Source organism: Eleutherodactylus coqui, chromosome 13 (genome assembly GCF_035609145.1).
Source record: "Eleutherodactylus coqui strain aEleCoq1 chromosome 13, aEleCoq1.hap1, whole genome shotgun sequence".
Lineage (NCBI taxonomy): Eukaryota > Metazoa > Chordata > Amphibia > Anura > Eleutherodactylidae > Eleutherodactylus > Eleutherodactylus coqui.
Window position 1 is genome coordinate 69,220,202 of NC_089849.1, and position 15,584 is coordinate 69,235,785.

The 15,584-nt window shown below is 43.8% G+C and overlaps 1 protein-coding gene across 1 annotated transcript in view; it reads left to right on the top strand.

Moving 5' to 3' along the window:
* The first annotated feature begins 981 nt into the window (after positions 1 to 981).
* LOC136588014 (proton channel OTOP2-like) overlaps positions 982 to 15,584 on the top strand; it is a 64,877-nt gene continuing 50,274 nt past the window's right edge. Inside the window, exons 1-2 of the mRNA XM_066586898.1 lie at positions 982 to 1,642; positions 12,655 to 12,791. Of these exons, the coding sequence (XP_066442995.1) occupies positions 1,315 to 1,642; positions 12,655 to 12,791 (465 nt within the window). The 5' untranslated portion in view covers positions 982 to 1,314. The remainder of the gene's footprint in view (positions 1,643 to 12,654; positions 12,792 to 15,584) is intronic.

Sequence of the window (15,584 nt, forward strand, 5' to 3'; positions counted from 1 at the left end):
AATGAAATTAATTTTGATTATAAAAACTCCACTGTTTGACCCTATAAAGAGAGCAGAATATCCCTAAGACTTCCTTCTGGATATCAAAACCTTATCCCTGGTTACAATGTAACTGAAAGTGAGGAAAAATCTATTCAATAAAGGCTCCGCTCATATACCCTTTTCCCTAAAAAATGCCCAAATCTAATACTCAATCAGAGGCTACTAGATGGAGAAATTATGGTGCAAGGCACCAAAATAAGAAAGGGAGAAGGAGAGGTCAAGCAGCAAGACCTTCAGCCTTGATGGTAGACTGGAGGCATTACTACCTAATAAAGTAATATCAGGATTAGGCTCTTATGGAATTATTTGGAATTTTCTGCTTATAAAAATTGTCTTTTGTTTGAAGAGTCTCTAGAAAATAAGATAATTAAAGTGTCTTTCAATGCTGCGGCTTTTAGCGATACATTTGCAGGTGAACCTGCCAGCAAGTGTTAAATTCCCTTTGAGCAACCACAAGGAAAATTAAATATTACATGATATGTGTTGAAATCAGTGGGCTGTCTGTGTGATGTACAGACGTGCTAAGTCCCTCAGAGACAGAAAGTTGTTCTCTGTAGATGTTCTATTAATGGCTAATTGGTTGAGATCATAAATGAAGGACTCATAATTCAGAATGTCCTAAAATAGTATATAAAATGGGTTTTCTAAATCAGACAACCTATTTTAGGTGAACCTTTCAGTCATTCACATCGCATCTGGTGAAATTCCAAACCGTATACTTTGTTAAATGCTATCTGGGGTTATACAAATATCAAAATCCATCCAAAGAATACACTGCACGGATCAATAAATGTTAGTCCGCTTATTTCCAAATACAGTTGTGATGCCAAGGTCTGATTTTTTTTTATATTCAGAGCTACTTTAGAAGATCAAACATATGTTGGATTCATTTCTGTACCACACCTTCACTTCCAGCACTGTCACCTGACATCAATATACACATTCGGTTACTGTTTTTGGCATCTAATCTTGCTCCGCCTATATTTTTTTGGTGTCTCCCACATTATGTCTCCACCCAAATGTTACTTCGCCAGGAATGATATTAACATGCACACACTGTTCTGGCTAAACAGTGCATGCTTATTTGAGTGAATAGAACATATAAATGAAAGGGCTTAGAACAAAAAGTGACCACATACTCAAGGACTTGGGGAGTCGAAAGAGAGCGTAGGACAACCCAAAAGGAAGCCACTGCTACAAAGTGGTCATTGGAATCTTCACCAATTTTACAATAGAGTTGATACTTGCAAATTTACTGCTGACCTAATTAGCATGGAAATGATGCAAGATCTGCACACTTTAAGTGACCAAGTAGAAGACAACCAACTTAGTACAGAATTGCGGAGTACAGATCCCTGGAAAAAAGGTGGAAGACTCTTGTCTTTTCTTCTGGGCTCCAATGTTTTACTATTTGGTGGTGCGTTGGCAACTTGTGTGTTCACAGAAGATTCTGATATCTATGAATTTGACTTTCTCATCTTCTTGTCCATCATGATGGTAATCTGCACTCTGTGGATGTTTTTTCAAATGCACTTCACTTGGAAGTACAAAAATGCTATTCTCTATAAGGACTGTGAGGCTGGACCAATATGGATGAGAGGTCAGTGACTTGGTGCATTTACATGCTATTACACGTTACTACTTGGTTTAGTTTTTTACTTTCTGTATTGATTTCTTTTATACTAAAGTAATAGAAAAATGCATGGAGAATTCTGTTCAGAAATGGAGCTATTTTTGTATAGAAGTATAAAATGCTGTTTTTTACAACCTCTTAAAAACTCTTAAGTCACAAATTGTATTAGAGGTGTTACAACTTGTGTGCCCAGCTGCAATACGTGAAACGAACCATGGACAAGCATGGTGGTGCTTCAGTAATATGCAGACCCCTTTGTCTAATTGCAGGACAGTCCTTTAATATACAACTGTATCATAAATAAAGAATGTAGCAGATTTTCGCTGAAAGAATCAGACCTATGTTATGAAGCGTGATTACATAAGAGAATGATTACGGAGGTGTATTTTAATCTACAGACAACAAACAGGTATAGACTAGTGATATGGTAAGTACTGCGTTTGCCTGAAGCAAAGGTGTAGCTAAAGGCTCATGGACTCGGGTGCAGAAATTCAGCTTGTGCCCCCTCCACAGCTACTATACACATGCACAACTTCTCTTCATTTCCGCTGGCTGCACATTGGTGACAGAATAATATAACTTTTATAACATGGCAACTTACATACAGTAGCTCAGCTCTGGTATACCTCTAAATAGTGCAGTCACCATATAATAGTATGATACCAGTTATACACAGGGCTGGTGAAGGAGATGGAACACTACCTCTGTAGCACCAAATGTTGGAAGGCAGCATTCCTGCAAGTCAATGTTAGACTCTTTATACAAGCCTTGTAACAATGACTGGAAATTGAAAGCCAAGCCAGAATCCATACACAGACAGCTGTTTTGGGGTGTTTGCCCCTCATCAGTGTGCAGTAGGTTTCTGGCTTGGCTGGCGAGAGGCCTGGGACATCGGTCAGGAACACTATTTTTTCTCCTTAAAGGGGTTGTCCCGAGGCAAAAGTGACATTTTTTTTTCTGCCCAGTCCCCCCTCTAAATCAAACATTACAATGTACACATATAAAGAAGGTTTAAAGAAGGTTTCTACTCACCATTCTAGCGTTTCATCAACTTATAAAACTTCTTCCAAACATGGCCGCCGGTCCTTTCCCAGGGATGCACCGCGGTTTTCTCCCATGGTGCACCGCGGGTCTTCTCCCATGGTGCACCGTGGGCTCTGTGCGGTCCATTGCCGATTCCAGCCACCTGATTGGCTGGAATCGGCACACGTGATGGGGCGGAGCTACGCGATGACACGTAGAAGGGGGCAGAGCCAGAACGCCGCTCGTGCCCAGACCGACCAGAAGGGAGAAGAGGACCCTTCTGTGCAAGCGCGTTACCCAGCAACGGAGTGGGTAAGTGAATAACTTCTGTATGGCTCATATTTAATGCACGATGTATATTACAAAGTGCATTAATATGGCCATACAGAAGGGCTTAACCCCACTTGCTTTCACGAGACAACCCCTTTAATAAACAGCAGCAGACTTCTTTAGTGCAATAAAAATCTTTCCAAAGTTTATTCCTCCATTTACAGAGTAAAAATAACCACGCGACGTTTCGACCGTTACTCGGTCTTTTTCAAGCATGAGTCATACTACAAACCTACCCCCCTTAAATACTAAAACATGTATCTTTGTGGGAGACACTAATGGCGCATTATTACTTGGTGGGCACATTAACTTGTAGGCACTGAGAGGGCATATTACTTTGCAGGGGCCCAAAGAGAGAATTTTTGCCGTGTATAGGTATAATAATGGCATTATGTTGTGGTGGGCACAATAGGGAAATTATTACAGTCTGATGGGGACTGTACTGTGTTGGGTGCAAAGCGTGGCACTGAGAGGGGCAGAGGTAGCAGCAGGATGATGAATTTGTGTGCAGAGACTAGCTAAAGGAGTGGCTGGAAGAAATTGTTAAGGTATTCTGGACCCAGATAGAGAAGAAATAAGAAAGTGAAAACCAATCAGAGACGTCACCTGGTGATCACCGGAGGTTACTGCACTGCATTCTCCAGAACCTACAGAAACCTACTGCACACTAATAAGGGGCAAACTCCCCGAAACATCTGTCTGTATATATTCTGGATTGACTTTCAATTCCCAGTCATTGTTACAGGGCTTGTATAAAGAGTCTAATATTGACTTGCAGGAATGCTGCCTTCCAATAGGTTTCGCTGCAGAGGTATTGTTCCATCTCCCTTATTTGCATATTACCCAGAGGAGCATGAATGGCCTTATAAGTCTCCTCACTCACTCACCTCCTAGGTGCTTTCCCTAAGGAGAAAAAATTGTCCAATCCAATACAATTAGACCAACAACTCCACTGCTTTAAGCACCCTTTTTAGGAGAGGCTTCTCACACTGCAACGCTGTATTAGGGAATAGACTCCAATGTCCCATAGGTCATCAATCTTTCTAAGTATAAACAGCGGCAGACTTCTTTAGTGCAGTAAAAATCTTTCCAAAGTTTATTCCTCCATTTACAGAGTAAAAATGACCACGCAGCGTTTCGACCGTTACTCGGTCTTTTTCAAGCATGAGTCATACTACAAACCTACCCCCCTTAAATACTAAAACATGTATCAGTGTAGCCAATCAGATTGCCAGACCCCCCTCAATTCAAATCACCATCCCCTCCAACACATATGTGAGAGAGAGAGCAGTACCTGTATACCAATCTATGTAATTAGGATGGCATCCGGCGTCCAGGTGCTGATGATATCAACTTCTAATTCATGCATGTATATAATTAAACTCCTCCGATGTACCTTAGCGTTCCCGCAACTCACTGCGCATGCGCCATCTCCCATACCGCGTCATCACGTCGTCGCATCACTACGATCCGGCGCCGATGCCTTGCACCGCGCATGCGCCATCCCCTGTTCAGCGCTATTACATCACCATACTCCAGGGACTTCCACACCAGGCATGAGTCAGTTGCGCACGCGTTGATCCTCTTATTGTGCGTTATGCGATACTCTCTCTATACCTAATTATGTAACGGAGCCTTGTGTCATTACATCGAATCGGGCAGAAATACCATCTCTCATTGTTGCGCATATATTAGCGTCCCTAACTCACAACCAATAAATTTAACCTTCTCTTAACCTTTATAAGTAGGACACACTTTCCTGCTTATTAATAAACCTTCATTTCTCTCTTCCATAAAAAACAGGTATATAACAAAAATTAATACTAAAATCCATCGAGATGCACAATAAACTTTTATTAAATATTGCTTATAGCTTAAAAAAGGGCCATGTTCCACACAATGCATATACATTCAGAGCGGGTAAGGTGGAGGCTGTTAAATTTAGAAATTCTCAGAAGACCATAAAAAACACCTGGAGACCGGATGAGATCTGAACCTATCAGAATAAACAGAGAAAACCTGTTAGTAAAGCAATCTAAACGACACCTTACATGATTAAAAAATATCAGTGATGCTGAGAGTAATCACTAGATGTGCTGCAAATAACCATATTCCCGATATAAGCCTCTAGGCGCCATGGTAACCAACGTGTGGATCCATTTTAGTTCCTTACTAGGGATGAGCGAGTATACTCGCTAAGGCACTACTCGCTTGAGTAATGTGCCTTAGCCGAGTATCTCCCCGCTCGTCCCGAAAGATTCGGGTGCCGCCGCGGAGCGGGGTGCTGCGGGGGAGAGCAAGGAGGAACGGAGGAGAGATCTCTCTCTCCCTCTCTCCCGCCCGCTCTCCCCTGCTCCCCGCCGCAACTCACCTGTCAGCTGCGGCGGTCCCCGAATCTTTGGGGACGAGCAGAAAGATACTCGGCTAAGGCACATTACTCGAGCGAGTAGTGCCTTAGTGAGTATACTCGCTCATCCCTATTCCTTACGTTTGAGTAACAATTCACGATCCCCACCTCTCGGTAACTCTGGTACATGATCTATAATCCTGTACCTCAATTGGTTTACAGAGCGCCTCGAGTCCAAAAAATGTTTAGAAACTGGTCACTCTTTGTTTTTCATGCGTTTGTGGTTTACCTTCTAACCTGCCCCTGTTGGCTAGGTTGCGTGGGGGAAACCACACAAGAAGACAGGAAGAGAATTTCGCAACACAAAAGTACTATACGCATGAAAAACAAAGAGTTACCAGTTTCTAAACATTTTTTGGACTCGAGGCACTCCGTAAACCAATTGAGGTACAGGATTATAGATCATGCACCGGAGTTACCGAGAGGTGGGGATCGTGAATTGTTACTCAAACGTAAGGAACTAAAATGGATCCACACGTTGGTTACCATGGCGCCTAGAGGCTTATATCAGGAATATAGTTATTTGCAGCACATCTAGTGATTACTCTCAGCATCACTGATATTCTTTAATCATGTAAGGTGTCGTTTAGATTGCTTTACTAACAGGTTTTCTCTGTTTATTCTGATAGGTTCAGATCTCATCCAGTCTCCAGGTTCAGATCTCATCCGGTCTCCAGGTGTTCTTTATGGTCTTCTGAGAATTTCTAAATTTAATTTTTGCTATGGTTATATACCTGTTTTTTGTGGAAGAGAGCAATGAAGGTTTATTAATAAGCAGGAAAGTGTGTCCTACTTATAAAGGTTAAGAGAGGGTTAAATTTATTGGTTGTGAGTTAGGGACTCTAATATATGCGCAATAATGAGAGATGGTATTTCTGCCCGATACGATGTAATGACACAAGGCTCCGTTACATAAGTAGGTATAGAGAGAGTATCGCATAGCGCACAATAAGAGGATCAACGCGTGCGCAACTGACTCATTGCCTGGTGTGGAAGTCTCTGGAGTATGGTGACGTAGTAGCGCTGAACAGGGGACGGCGCATGCGCGGTGTAAGGCAGCGGAGCCGGAACGTAGCGACGTGACAACTTGATGACGCGGTATGGGAGATGGCACATGCACAGTGAGTTGCAGGATCGCTAAGGTACATTGGAGGAGTTTGATTATATACATGCATGAATTAGAAGTTGATATCATCAGCACCTGGACGCCGGATGCCATCCTAATTACATAGATTGGTATACAGGTACTGCTCTCTCTCTCACATATGTGTTGGAGGGGATGGTGATTTGAATTGAGGGTGGTCTGGCAATCTGATTGGCTACACTGATACATGTTTTAGTATTTAAGGGGGGTAGGTTTGTAGTATGACTCATGCTAGAAAAAGACCGAGTAACGGTCGAAACGCTGCGTGGTCATTTTTACTCTGTAAATGGAGGAATAAACTTTCGAAAGATTTTTACTGCACTAAAGAAGTCTGCTGCTGTTTATACTTAGAAAGATTGATGACTTATGGGAAATTGGAGTCCATTCCGTAATACAGCGTTGCAGTGTGAGAAGCCTCCCCTGAAAAGGGTGTTTAAAGCAGTGGAGTTGTTGGTCTAATTGTATTGGATTGGACTATTTTTTCTCCTTAGGGAGAGCACCTAGAAGGTGAGTAAGTGAGGAGACTTATAAGGCCATTCATGCTCCTCTGGGTAATATGCAAATAAGGGAGATGGAACAACACCTCTGCAGCGAAACCTATTGGAAGGCAGCATTCCTGCAAGTCAATGTTAGACTCTTTATACAAGCCCTGTAACAATGACTGGGAATTGAAAGTCAATCCAGAATACATACACAGACAGATGTCTCGGAGAGTTTGCCCCTTATTAGTGTGCAGTAGGTTTCTGGAGGTTCTGGAGAATGCAGTGCAGTAACCTCCGCTGATCACCAGGTGATGTCTCTGATTGGTTTTCACTTTCTTATTTCTTCTCTATCTGGGTCCAGAATACCTTAACAATTTCTTCCAGCCACTCCTTTAGCTAGTCTCTGAATACAAACTCATCATCCTGCTGCTACCTCTGCCCCTCTCAGTGCCATGCTTTGCACCCAACACAGTACAGTACCCATCAGACTGTAATAATTTCCCTATTGTGCCCACCATAATATAATGCCTTTTTTGTACCCATACACAGCAAAAATTCTCTCTTTGGGCCCCTGCAAAGTAATATGCCCTCTCAGTACCTAAAAGTTAGTGTGCCCACCAAGTAATAATGCGTCATTAGTGTCTTCCACAAAGTAATAATGCTCCATTTGATGCCCCGTTGCTATAGTGCTCCTCTTTATGCCCTTCACAAAATTACAGTGTCCCCTTAGTGTCCCTCAGTTATTTGTGCCTCTCAGAAAGTAATATTGTTACCTTAGCACCATTCACAATGTATTAATGCCCTCACAAAATAATGGTGCCTCCTTAGTGCAGCACATAGACTTTTTGTTAGACCTGTTAATCCTACATGCATTTTTGATTATTCATATTTATGATATCTGAATAGTATTAAAGACTGGACTGCTTTTATATACTGTATGGAATATTTTGTAGGCTTTTTATGTATATTTTTACTTTGGGGTTATTTTTTGATAGGACATTCCAAATTTTCCAAATACATCATATCCATAGACCTCAATGGATTGGATGAATATATGCCAACAGAGCATACTTTTGGCAAATGTCTTGCCGTTAAGCATCAGGACGGCCTTTTGTTTTCAACTGTATTGGAAAGCATAGTCAACTACACTCTCAACACTAAGGGATGCTAAAAACATAGATTAATGTGTTTATCTATAAAATGGGAGTCGATATATTATGGCTAGCTTGCCTGCTATTAAAGATGACTTCCACAGTTGGACTTCATACTAAAGGACCTCAAGTACCCTTTAATCCCTGTCCAAGGACCTTGACACTAGACGTCTCCAGGTTTCATCTGCAGAGTAGTGACCAACTGGTAGGGTAGTGGCCCAGTACAACGGGGCCCCTCCTAAAAAGTGTGGATGTTCAATATTGCATTGTCAGTGTCTTTTGTGTTGCGTGAGGGAAGTATATTGCCTTCTCTGCAGCACTGTATGGGTTAAGTGTCTGCGTAATGTATATTTTGTCTGTCATGTGACCGTTTATTATTTATTGGTATGTGAGGAGTTGCTAGGGGCTTTTTGGTCCTCAACAGAGGTGTACAAGGCAGCTGTCTGTGGGTACCATCAATCCACAGGCATAGAATGGAGGAGGCTGAAAGGATGGCCTAATTTCTGCGTGGCCCTGCATTCCCTGAAGTTCGGCAGTGTGTTTCCTCTGTGTATGAGTGTGGACCGGTAGAGGCTGTGAGAGGAAGGAGTGGTCCCGGGCCAGGACCTACAGATAACTGTGACTGTGGTTTCTCCTGCATCCCGTGAATTCTCCCCGTCACCTCACTTGTCAAGCCGCTGCTCAATTGTTATTTACTGAAGAGAACCTTGTAACCCAGTTCCAGTAAAATGACCAGTTGCCCATCTGTTTCCGGAGGCTGCATCTTAAATAGTACCCGTGTGTGTGTGTGAATTTACTCCGCCAACTTTGAATCCCCTTATGGAAACTGTGCAGGAGAAGATTCACTCCATCATCCAGGAATCCCCAGCTGTGGAAGAACCAGTGGCGTCACGAGACACAAAACAGGACTAAACGTAATCCAGTATTTGGGTTCCCCGTTTATTAACCTGCGCTCAGCCGGTGGACATGTCACCGGTTACCCTCCGGGTGGGAGACGTTAGAGCCGCCATGACAAGGCCCAAACTCTACCCCGCTGTCTCCTTCGACGTGGCTCGCTTCTTGGACGCTGCAGTGGCACAAGGAAGTGAAGAGTATTACCAAGAGGGACTAGTCAGTAACATAGAAGAGCAGACAAAAGAAAAGTCAAACAGCTCAGAGGTCAGCCACAGAAATACAAACAGATCAGAGGATAATCCAAAAACAAGGTCACATAACAAGCTGGGTCAGGATGAAATAGCAATAGAAACTATCTCAGAACAATCAGATAGTTTAAAGTAATAATTGGCACACAAAATGGGATGTCCCTTTTTCTTCATTGCTCACTGTCTGTAGCTTAGCAAAAGGTGTATGTAATGAAGAGCTATGATAAATTTAGAATGACTAATTCCTATATACACAGTGAAGCTTGACAATGGAGACGCTTCCCCAAGGATATCAGGTGGAAATGTCAAGATCTTCACAAAGACAAGTTAAAATATATCCAATTTATTGTAATCCATAAAATTAGACAAAAAGTCTAATGCGGGATGGTTTGCCATTGCCTTTCTCAGTCATCTTTACCCCCCAGCAGGCTGGGTACTCATTTTACCGACCTCGGAAGGATGGAAGGCTGAGTCAACCTTGAACCGGCTATCTGACCCAAGCTGGGATTGAAAACACAACCTTCAGGTTGTGAGCGAGAGCTTAGGACTGCATTTCTGCTGCCTTAACACTCTACGCCACACAAGGCTCCAAAATGAGCTGTAGCATAAATAATTGGGTATGACTAATGTATGTGCTATTCAGATTATGTGAGGCAGACTCTTATCAAACCAGTACAAAGAAAATAAGCCTGCTCACCTCAACCATGCTTGGAATCCAAGAGCTCCAAATAGTTCAGTAGAAAGATGGAAGATCCAGCACAATGTGTGGATAAAAGATTCGTACCTTAGTAAATATAGCATAAAAACGTACAGCATCCCCAAAAATATAAACAAAAAGACTGGAAAATAAATGGTACTTCAGTATACACATTTAAGGCTACACACCCTTATTCATGACCCCATGAGACGTACAACACCTCTTCTACATTACATAATCACATGATCAAACATACTGTTGAGCAACGTAAGGGCTTATTCAGATGACCGTGTATCGGCTGCATTTTCACGCTGAGCCCATATACGGTGTCCTTGTCTGCAGGGGGGGGGGGGGGGGGGAATGGAAGAGCCAGGAGCAGGAACTGAGCTCTCGCCCCTTTTCCGCCCCTCGCCATTATTTGCAATGGGAGGGGCAGGATGGGGGTGGAGCTATGTGGCACCACTTAGCCCCACCCTGTTCCACCCCCTCCTATTGCAAATAGTGGCAAGGGGTGGAGAGGGGGCGGGAGCTCAGTTCCTGCTCCCGTCTCTTCCATTCTCCCCCCCTGCAGACGAGGACACCGTATATCGGCTCGGCGTGAAAACCCAGCCGATATACGGTCGTCTGAATAAGCCCTAAGGCCTTAGTCAGACGGGCGTTTTTAGCCGCGATTTGCGCATGCGCATGCGTCCGGCGATTTTATAAAACCATTGCTTTGCAATGGTATCGGACACATGAGCGCTTTTTATGCGCTCGTCCGATAAATTATAGAACAGAAATCGCAGATCGCACCTATCTGCGATCTGCGATTCCTGTTCTCTTCTCTATATGCGCTCAATGGGGCCGGCGGCAGCAGCGCCGACCCCATTGAGAACATATAGAAGACAAATCATTCTTCTCTGCCACAGCTGTAACAGCTGTGGCAGAGAAGAACGATGTTTGCCCATTGAATTCAATGGAGCCAGCAATACAGCCGACTCCATTGAAAGCCGAGCCAATCAGGGGGCAGGTCTGACTCTCACCCCTTTCACACCCACTGCAGGCCGGCCGCTCTGAACTCCGGCTGCCGGGAGCAGGTGAGTATATATATATTTTTTATTTTAACACTTTTCTGGATGAATTGCAGGGAAGGGCTTATATATTTAACCCCTTCCCGACAATTCATCCCACACTCGCCCGCAGCGCATTGCTTTCAATGGAGCGGGCTGTATTGCCGGCTCCATTGAATGCAATGCGCTGGACAGCTCCGGCCCGTTTCTAATGAAACGCGGCTAGGAGCAGATATTCGGGCGATTTTCGGGCACCGGTCACGCGATTTGCGGATGTGCATCCGTCATGCGATCCGCAAATCGCGCGAAAAAACGCCCGTCTGACTAAGGCCTAACACTGAAAAAACACCTCCCTGCCAAAAAAAAGGCACAATTGTGTTTTTTTTTTTACATTTCAACCCATAGCAGAAACATGAGGTGAAAACCCCTCAAATCAATCCTCTAATGACTAAGCTAAAGGTTCATTTACACCAGCCGATGATAGCAAAAAAAATTGCTAATCAGCGATCGTTTTAGCGATCATCGGCGCATCTAAACGTGACCATTGTGCGCTTTTTGGGCACTGCTAGCTGATCATTAAATTCAGTCTTACCTGAAAATCGTCCTTCATTCTTACCAAAAAATCGTCCTTCATTCTTATCAGCATTCTCACGGGGAGTGCTGATAGCATTGTTTCCCCGTGGAGAACAAAGGATCTGAGCGCAGATAAGAGCCCTCGGGCTATTAACTGCATTCAGCTAAGGCTTCATTTGCACACTTAATTGCTACTAAGTAGTTGAGTAGCTAAAGCTGTCACTCAAACTGTCGTTTGATCGATCTTTCAGCGATCATCTGCTGGTGTAAATGGGCCTTAAGCCAGGATTGAGGGCAGAGTCCTAATCCACCATGTGCAATTTATAATACTGGTGTCTTCTTATGTTCCAGATGGGCATCAGGGTCCCTAAGTCGCCAGAGCCCAAGCGCAACTACTAGCTCTGCATCCTCTATAGCTCCCCCTGTTGGGTGGGGAGTGAAGACATTTTTTGGATGAATAAATGTTGGTTACTTTGAAGTTGCATGCAATCCCTCTTTTTTTGTGGGAGGGGGGGGGGAATCTTGCACAGAAATGAGAATCAGGTCATTTCGTGAAAGCACTAAATTATATTACTTTTTTCAAAGTGCTCTTGTCATCTTTTTGTATGCTGAGCCAGTAATGTTCCCTCCACAGAAGGCTCAAATGTGCTATTGCTATGACTAAGCAATAGCTCTCCCCCCTGCTGCCCCCTGCTCACTGCCGCAACTCACCTCTCACCTGCGCCGGCAGCCGAATCTTTTCTTCCGTGCGGGCAGGTACTCGCTAAGGGCAATGCTCGATCGAGTAATTGCCCTTAGCGAGTATGCTCGCTCATCTCTACTAAGCAGCCATCTTGCAATTATAAAGAATTGAAAAATTGTTAAAATGAGTCTGCATTTTACAAAATCGTACAAGGAGTAGTATTATTCTGTATATGTAGATCAATATGTGGACCTGCTGAACAACATATATTTATATCCTCTAACATATTCTCGTTGTAGGGGGAATCCTTATATTTGGAATTGGAACACTTGTTATGGTAGCTGCTAAAATTGTATCAGCAGTTCAGCACATACACTGCATAACACCTTTGAAAATTATCCAGCCTGTCATTCAGGCCATCTTTGTCATTGTACAGGTAAGATTGGATATACCTGCTCTTTTTAGGCTTTGGTCAGGGTTGTCCACTGTTGGATGCCATGGGCACTGTCCCAGGGCCCCACTATCATTTTAGAGGCTTGGCTTACCAAAAACCACCTGTAAGATCTCCATACACAGAATACAGTATGGTATAAAACACGTTCTACAGAGAATTTGAAGTCTTTTCTTCAGTATTGCTCTGATCAGTTGTTCATCGGGCTGGTGCACTCACGCACTGAGCTGATTTCTGTAGGAAGCAGACAGCTCCGTTCCCACTGCAGTAGCAAGGCTTAGTATTTCAGACCAAGTTTCCATTCAATTTAGTGTCTGCAATACCAAGCCTGGCCACAGCAGTGGGAACGGAACTGTCTGCTTCCTGTAGAATCAGCTCAGTGCATGAGCACCCTGGCCCAGCGAACATCTGATTGGTAGAGGTCCCTGATGACAGACTCCCATCAATCCAGTTTACAACTGGACAACTTCTTTAACTGAAAGAGTTTGGTAACCATATTATAATATATTAATCATATAGAATTCTTCACTTCGAATGGTCACAAATAGTTAAGGCAATGAAAATATCCCACTTTTAGGGCGGACACCCACTGGCGTTTTTTTCTCCACTGTGCTGTGAGAGAAAGTGAAAACTGTGGCCTCGCAGTGAGAGAAAAAGACCTGGATGACGCCAGGATATCGCCAGTCTTTTCAATGGGGTCAGCGGCAGCAGCACTGGCCCCATTGAAAAGATATGGAGAATACCGCAGACGTCTGCCACTGCTGCCACAGCTGTCACAGCTGTGGAAGAAGTGCAGCATGCTATCCCATTGCTTTCAATGGGATCGACGCTGCTGCCAGTCCCATTGAAAGCAGTGGTTTTTGGCAAACCCTGCAGTATGATTTTAGGGGAAGGGCTTGAAATATAAGCCCTTCCCTAAAAATCATCAATAAGTGGTAAAAAAAAAGTAAAAAGAAATTACTTACCTATCGCCGCTCACACGCGTCCTCCGGCTGGGTCCCTGACACTGCTATCCAGCACTTTCAGCAGGCGGGGATTTAAAAATCCCCGCCTCCTGAAAGGGCTGTGCTGATTGGCTGAGCGCTCAGCCAATAACAGCTAGTGCTTAGCTATTGGCTGAGCACTCAGCCAATTACAGATAGTGCTATTCCTAAGAATAGGCAATAAATGAAAAAGCTTGAAAACCCCATGAAGAAGTTAAAACATTGATTATCCTGCAGAGCTATCGTGTTACTGACTGGTGTGACATGGTTGGTGGGATGTTGGGGTATTATAACCCAGAGTTCCACTGACACTTCAGGGCTGAGATTTTGTACCATTCGTTGCTATTACAATGCCTGCTCAAAGCCTGTTCTGGTCCTTTGTGTTCCAGGAAGGATAGATTTTGTATCAAACATTGTAATTTCCTTCATTACATAAACTCAGCTAAGCTGTTAATAATGGGTCTGCCCACAAGCTTGTCAGAGCACGCTGACGCTTGTTAATTCACAATAGCAAATAAGAGAATAGTGAATGTTGATCTGGGCCATAATAAAATAGGATTATTACATCAACATAATATAGTAGCGATAATGTATCCGACTAATCGTTGCTCTCCCGGTTTGCATGGTGTACATTTACCACGGATTATGAATGTGATGTACGCGCATTTGATACGCTGCAATCAAATACATTGCCTTACGCAGTTTCGCTTATATTTCCACATATGCATTGTGTAATACACAAGCGCAAAATAGAACACGGCATGTTCTATTTTGCTGCGTATTACGCGTGAAAGAGCCATTGTTCTCTATGGATGTGTAATCAATGCCACCCATACATTGCGTATGGGCAATGGATATACGCACCATTGCGAAGCGACAGCGTGGGAGATTTATACAAAAAACAACAACAGGGAGACTGCGTATGACAGCGTGTGTGAGATATGCAATCATGCGCAGTACTATATCACTGTCATACGCGGTGATAGTGGTAAAACCCTGTGTGACTCACGCAGGGTTTTACGCATACAGTCATGTGAGCCCAGCCTTAATAGACCCTAAAAATGGTGTGACGGGCACTAGGAAAATAGTTAAACTGCGCAAGTTATTTTTTGACATTGATAAATGTGCCTCAACGTAGTTGCAAAAATTGTATGTAGATTAAAGCCATATACAAGCTTTGATTCACATATGAACACGTGTGTTAAGATACATTCCAACTGACAGTTAAAGGCTGTGGATGCCTGTGGCATGGAACTATTACTTTTAGGGTGCATTCACATGAACGTATATCGGCTCAGTTTTCACGCCGAGCCGATATACGTCGTCCTCATGTGCAGGGGGGGGGGGGGAGGATGGAAGAGTCAGGAGCAGGAACTGAGCTCCCGCCCCCTCTCTGCCTCCTCTCCACCCCTCTGCACTATTTGCAATGAAAGAAGGTGGGGCGGTGCTAAGTGTTGAGAATTAGCCCCGCTCCATCCCACCTCTCCCCATTGCAAATAGTGCAGAGGGGCGGAGAGGAGGCAGAGAGGGGGGGGGGGGGTGGGAGCTCAGTTCCTGCTCCTGGCTCTTCCATCCTCCCCCCCCTGCACATGAGGACGACGTATATCGGCTCGGCGTGAAAACCGAGCCGATATACGTTCGTGTAAATGCACCCTTACATATGAGTAGGTACGCAAAAGAAATGGGAATTGTCTTCTAGTGGGCAGAGCATTACTAGTACAGGCTTCTCTTGTTAGCTGAATGTCTGTGGAATCCTTCTGAGGCAGAATGGCAGCCAACATTATATTACGTTAGG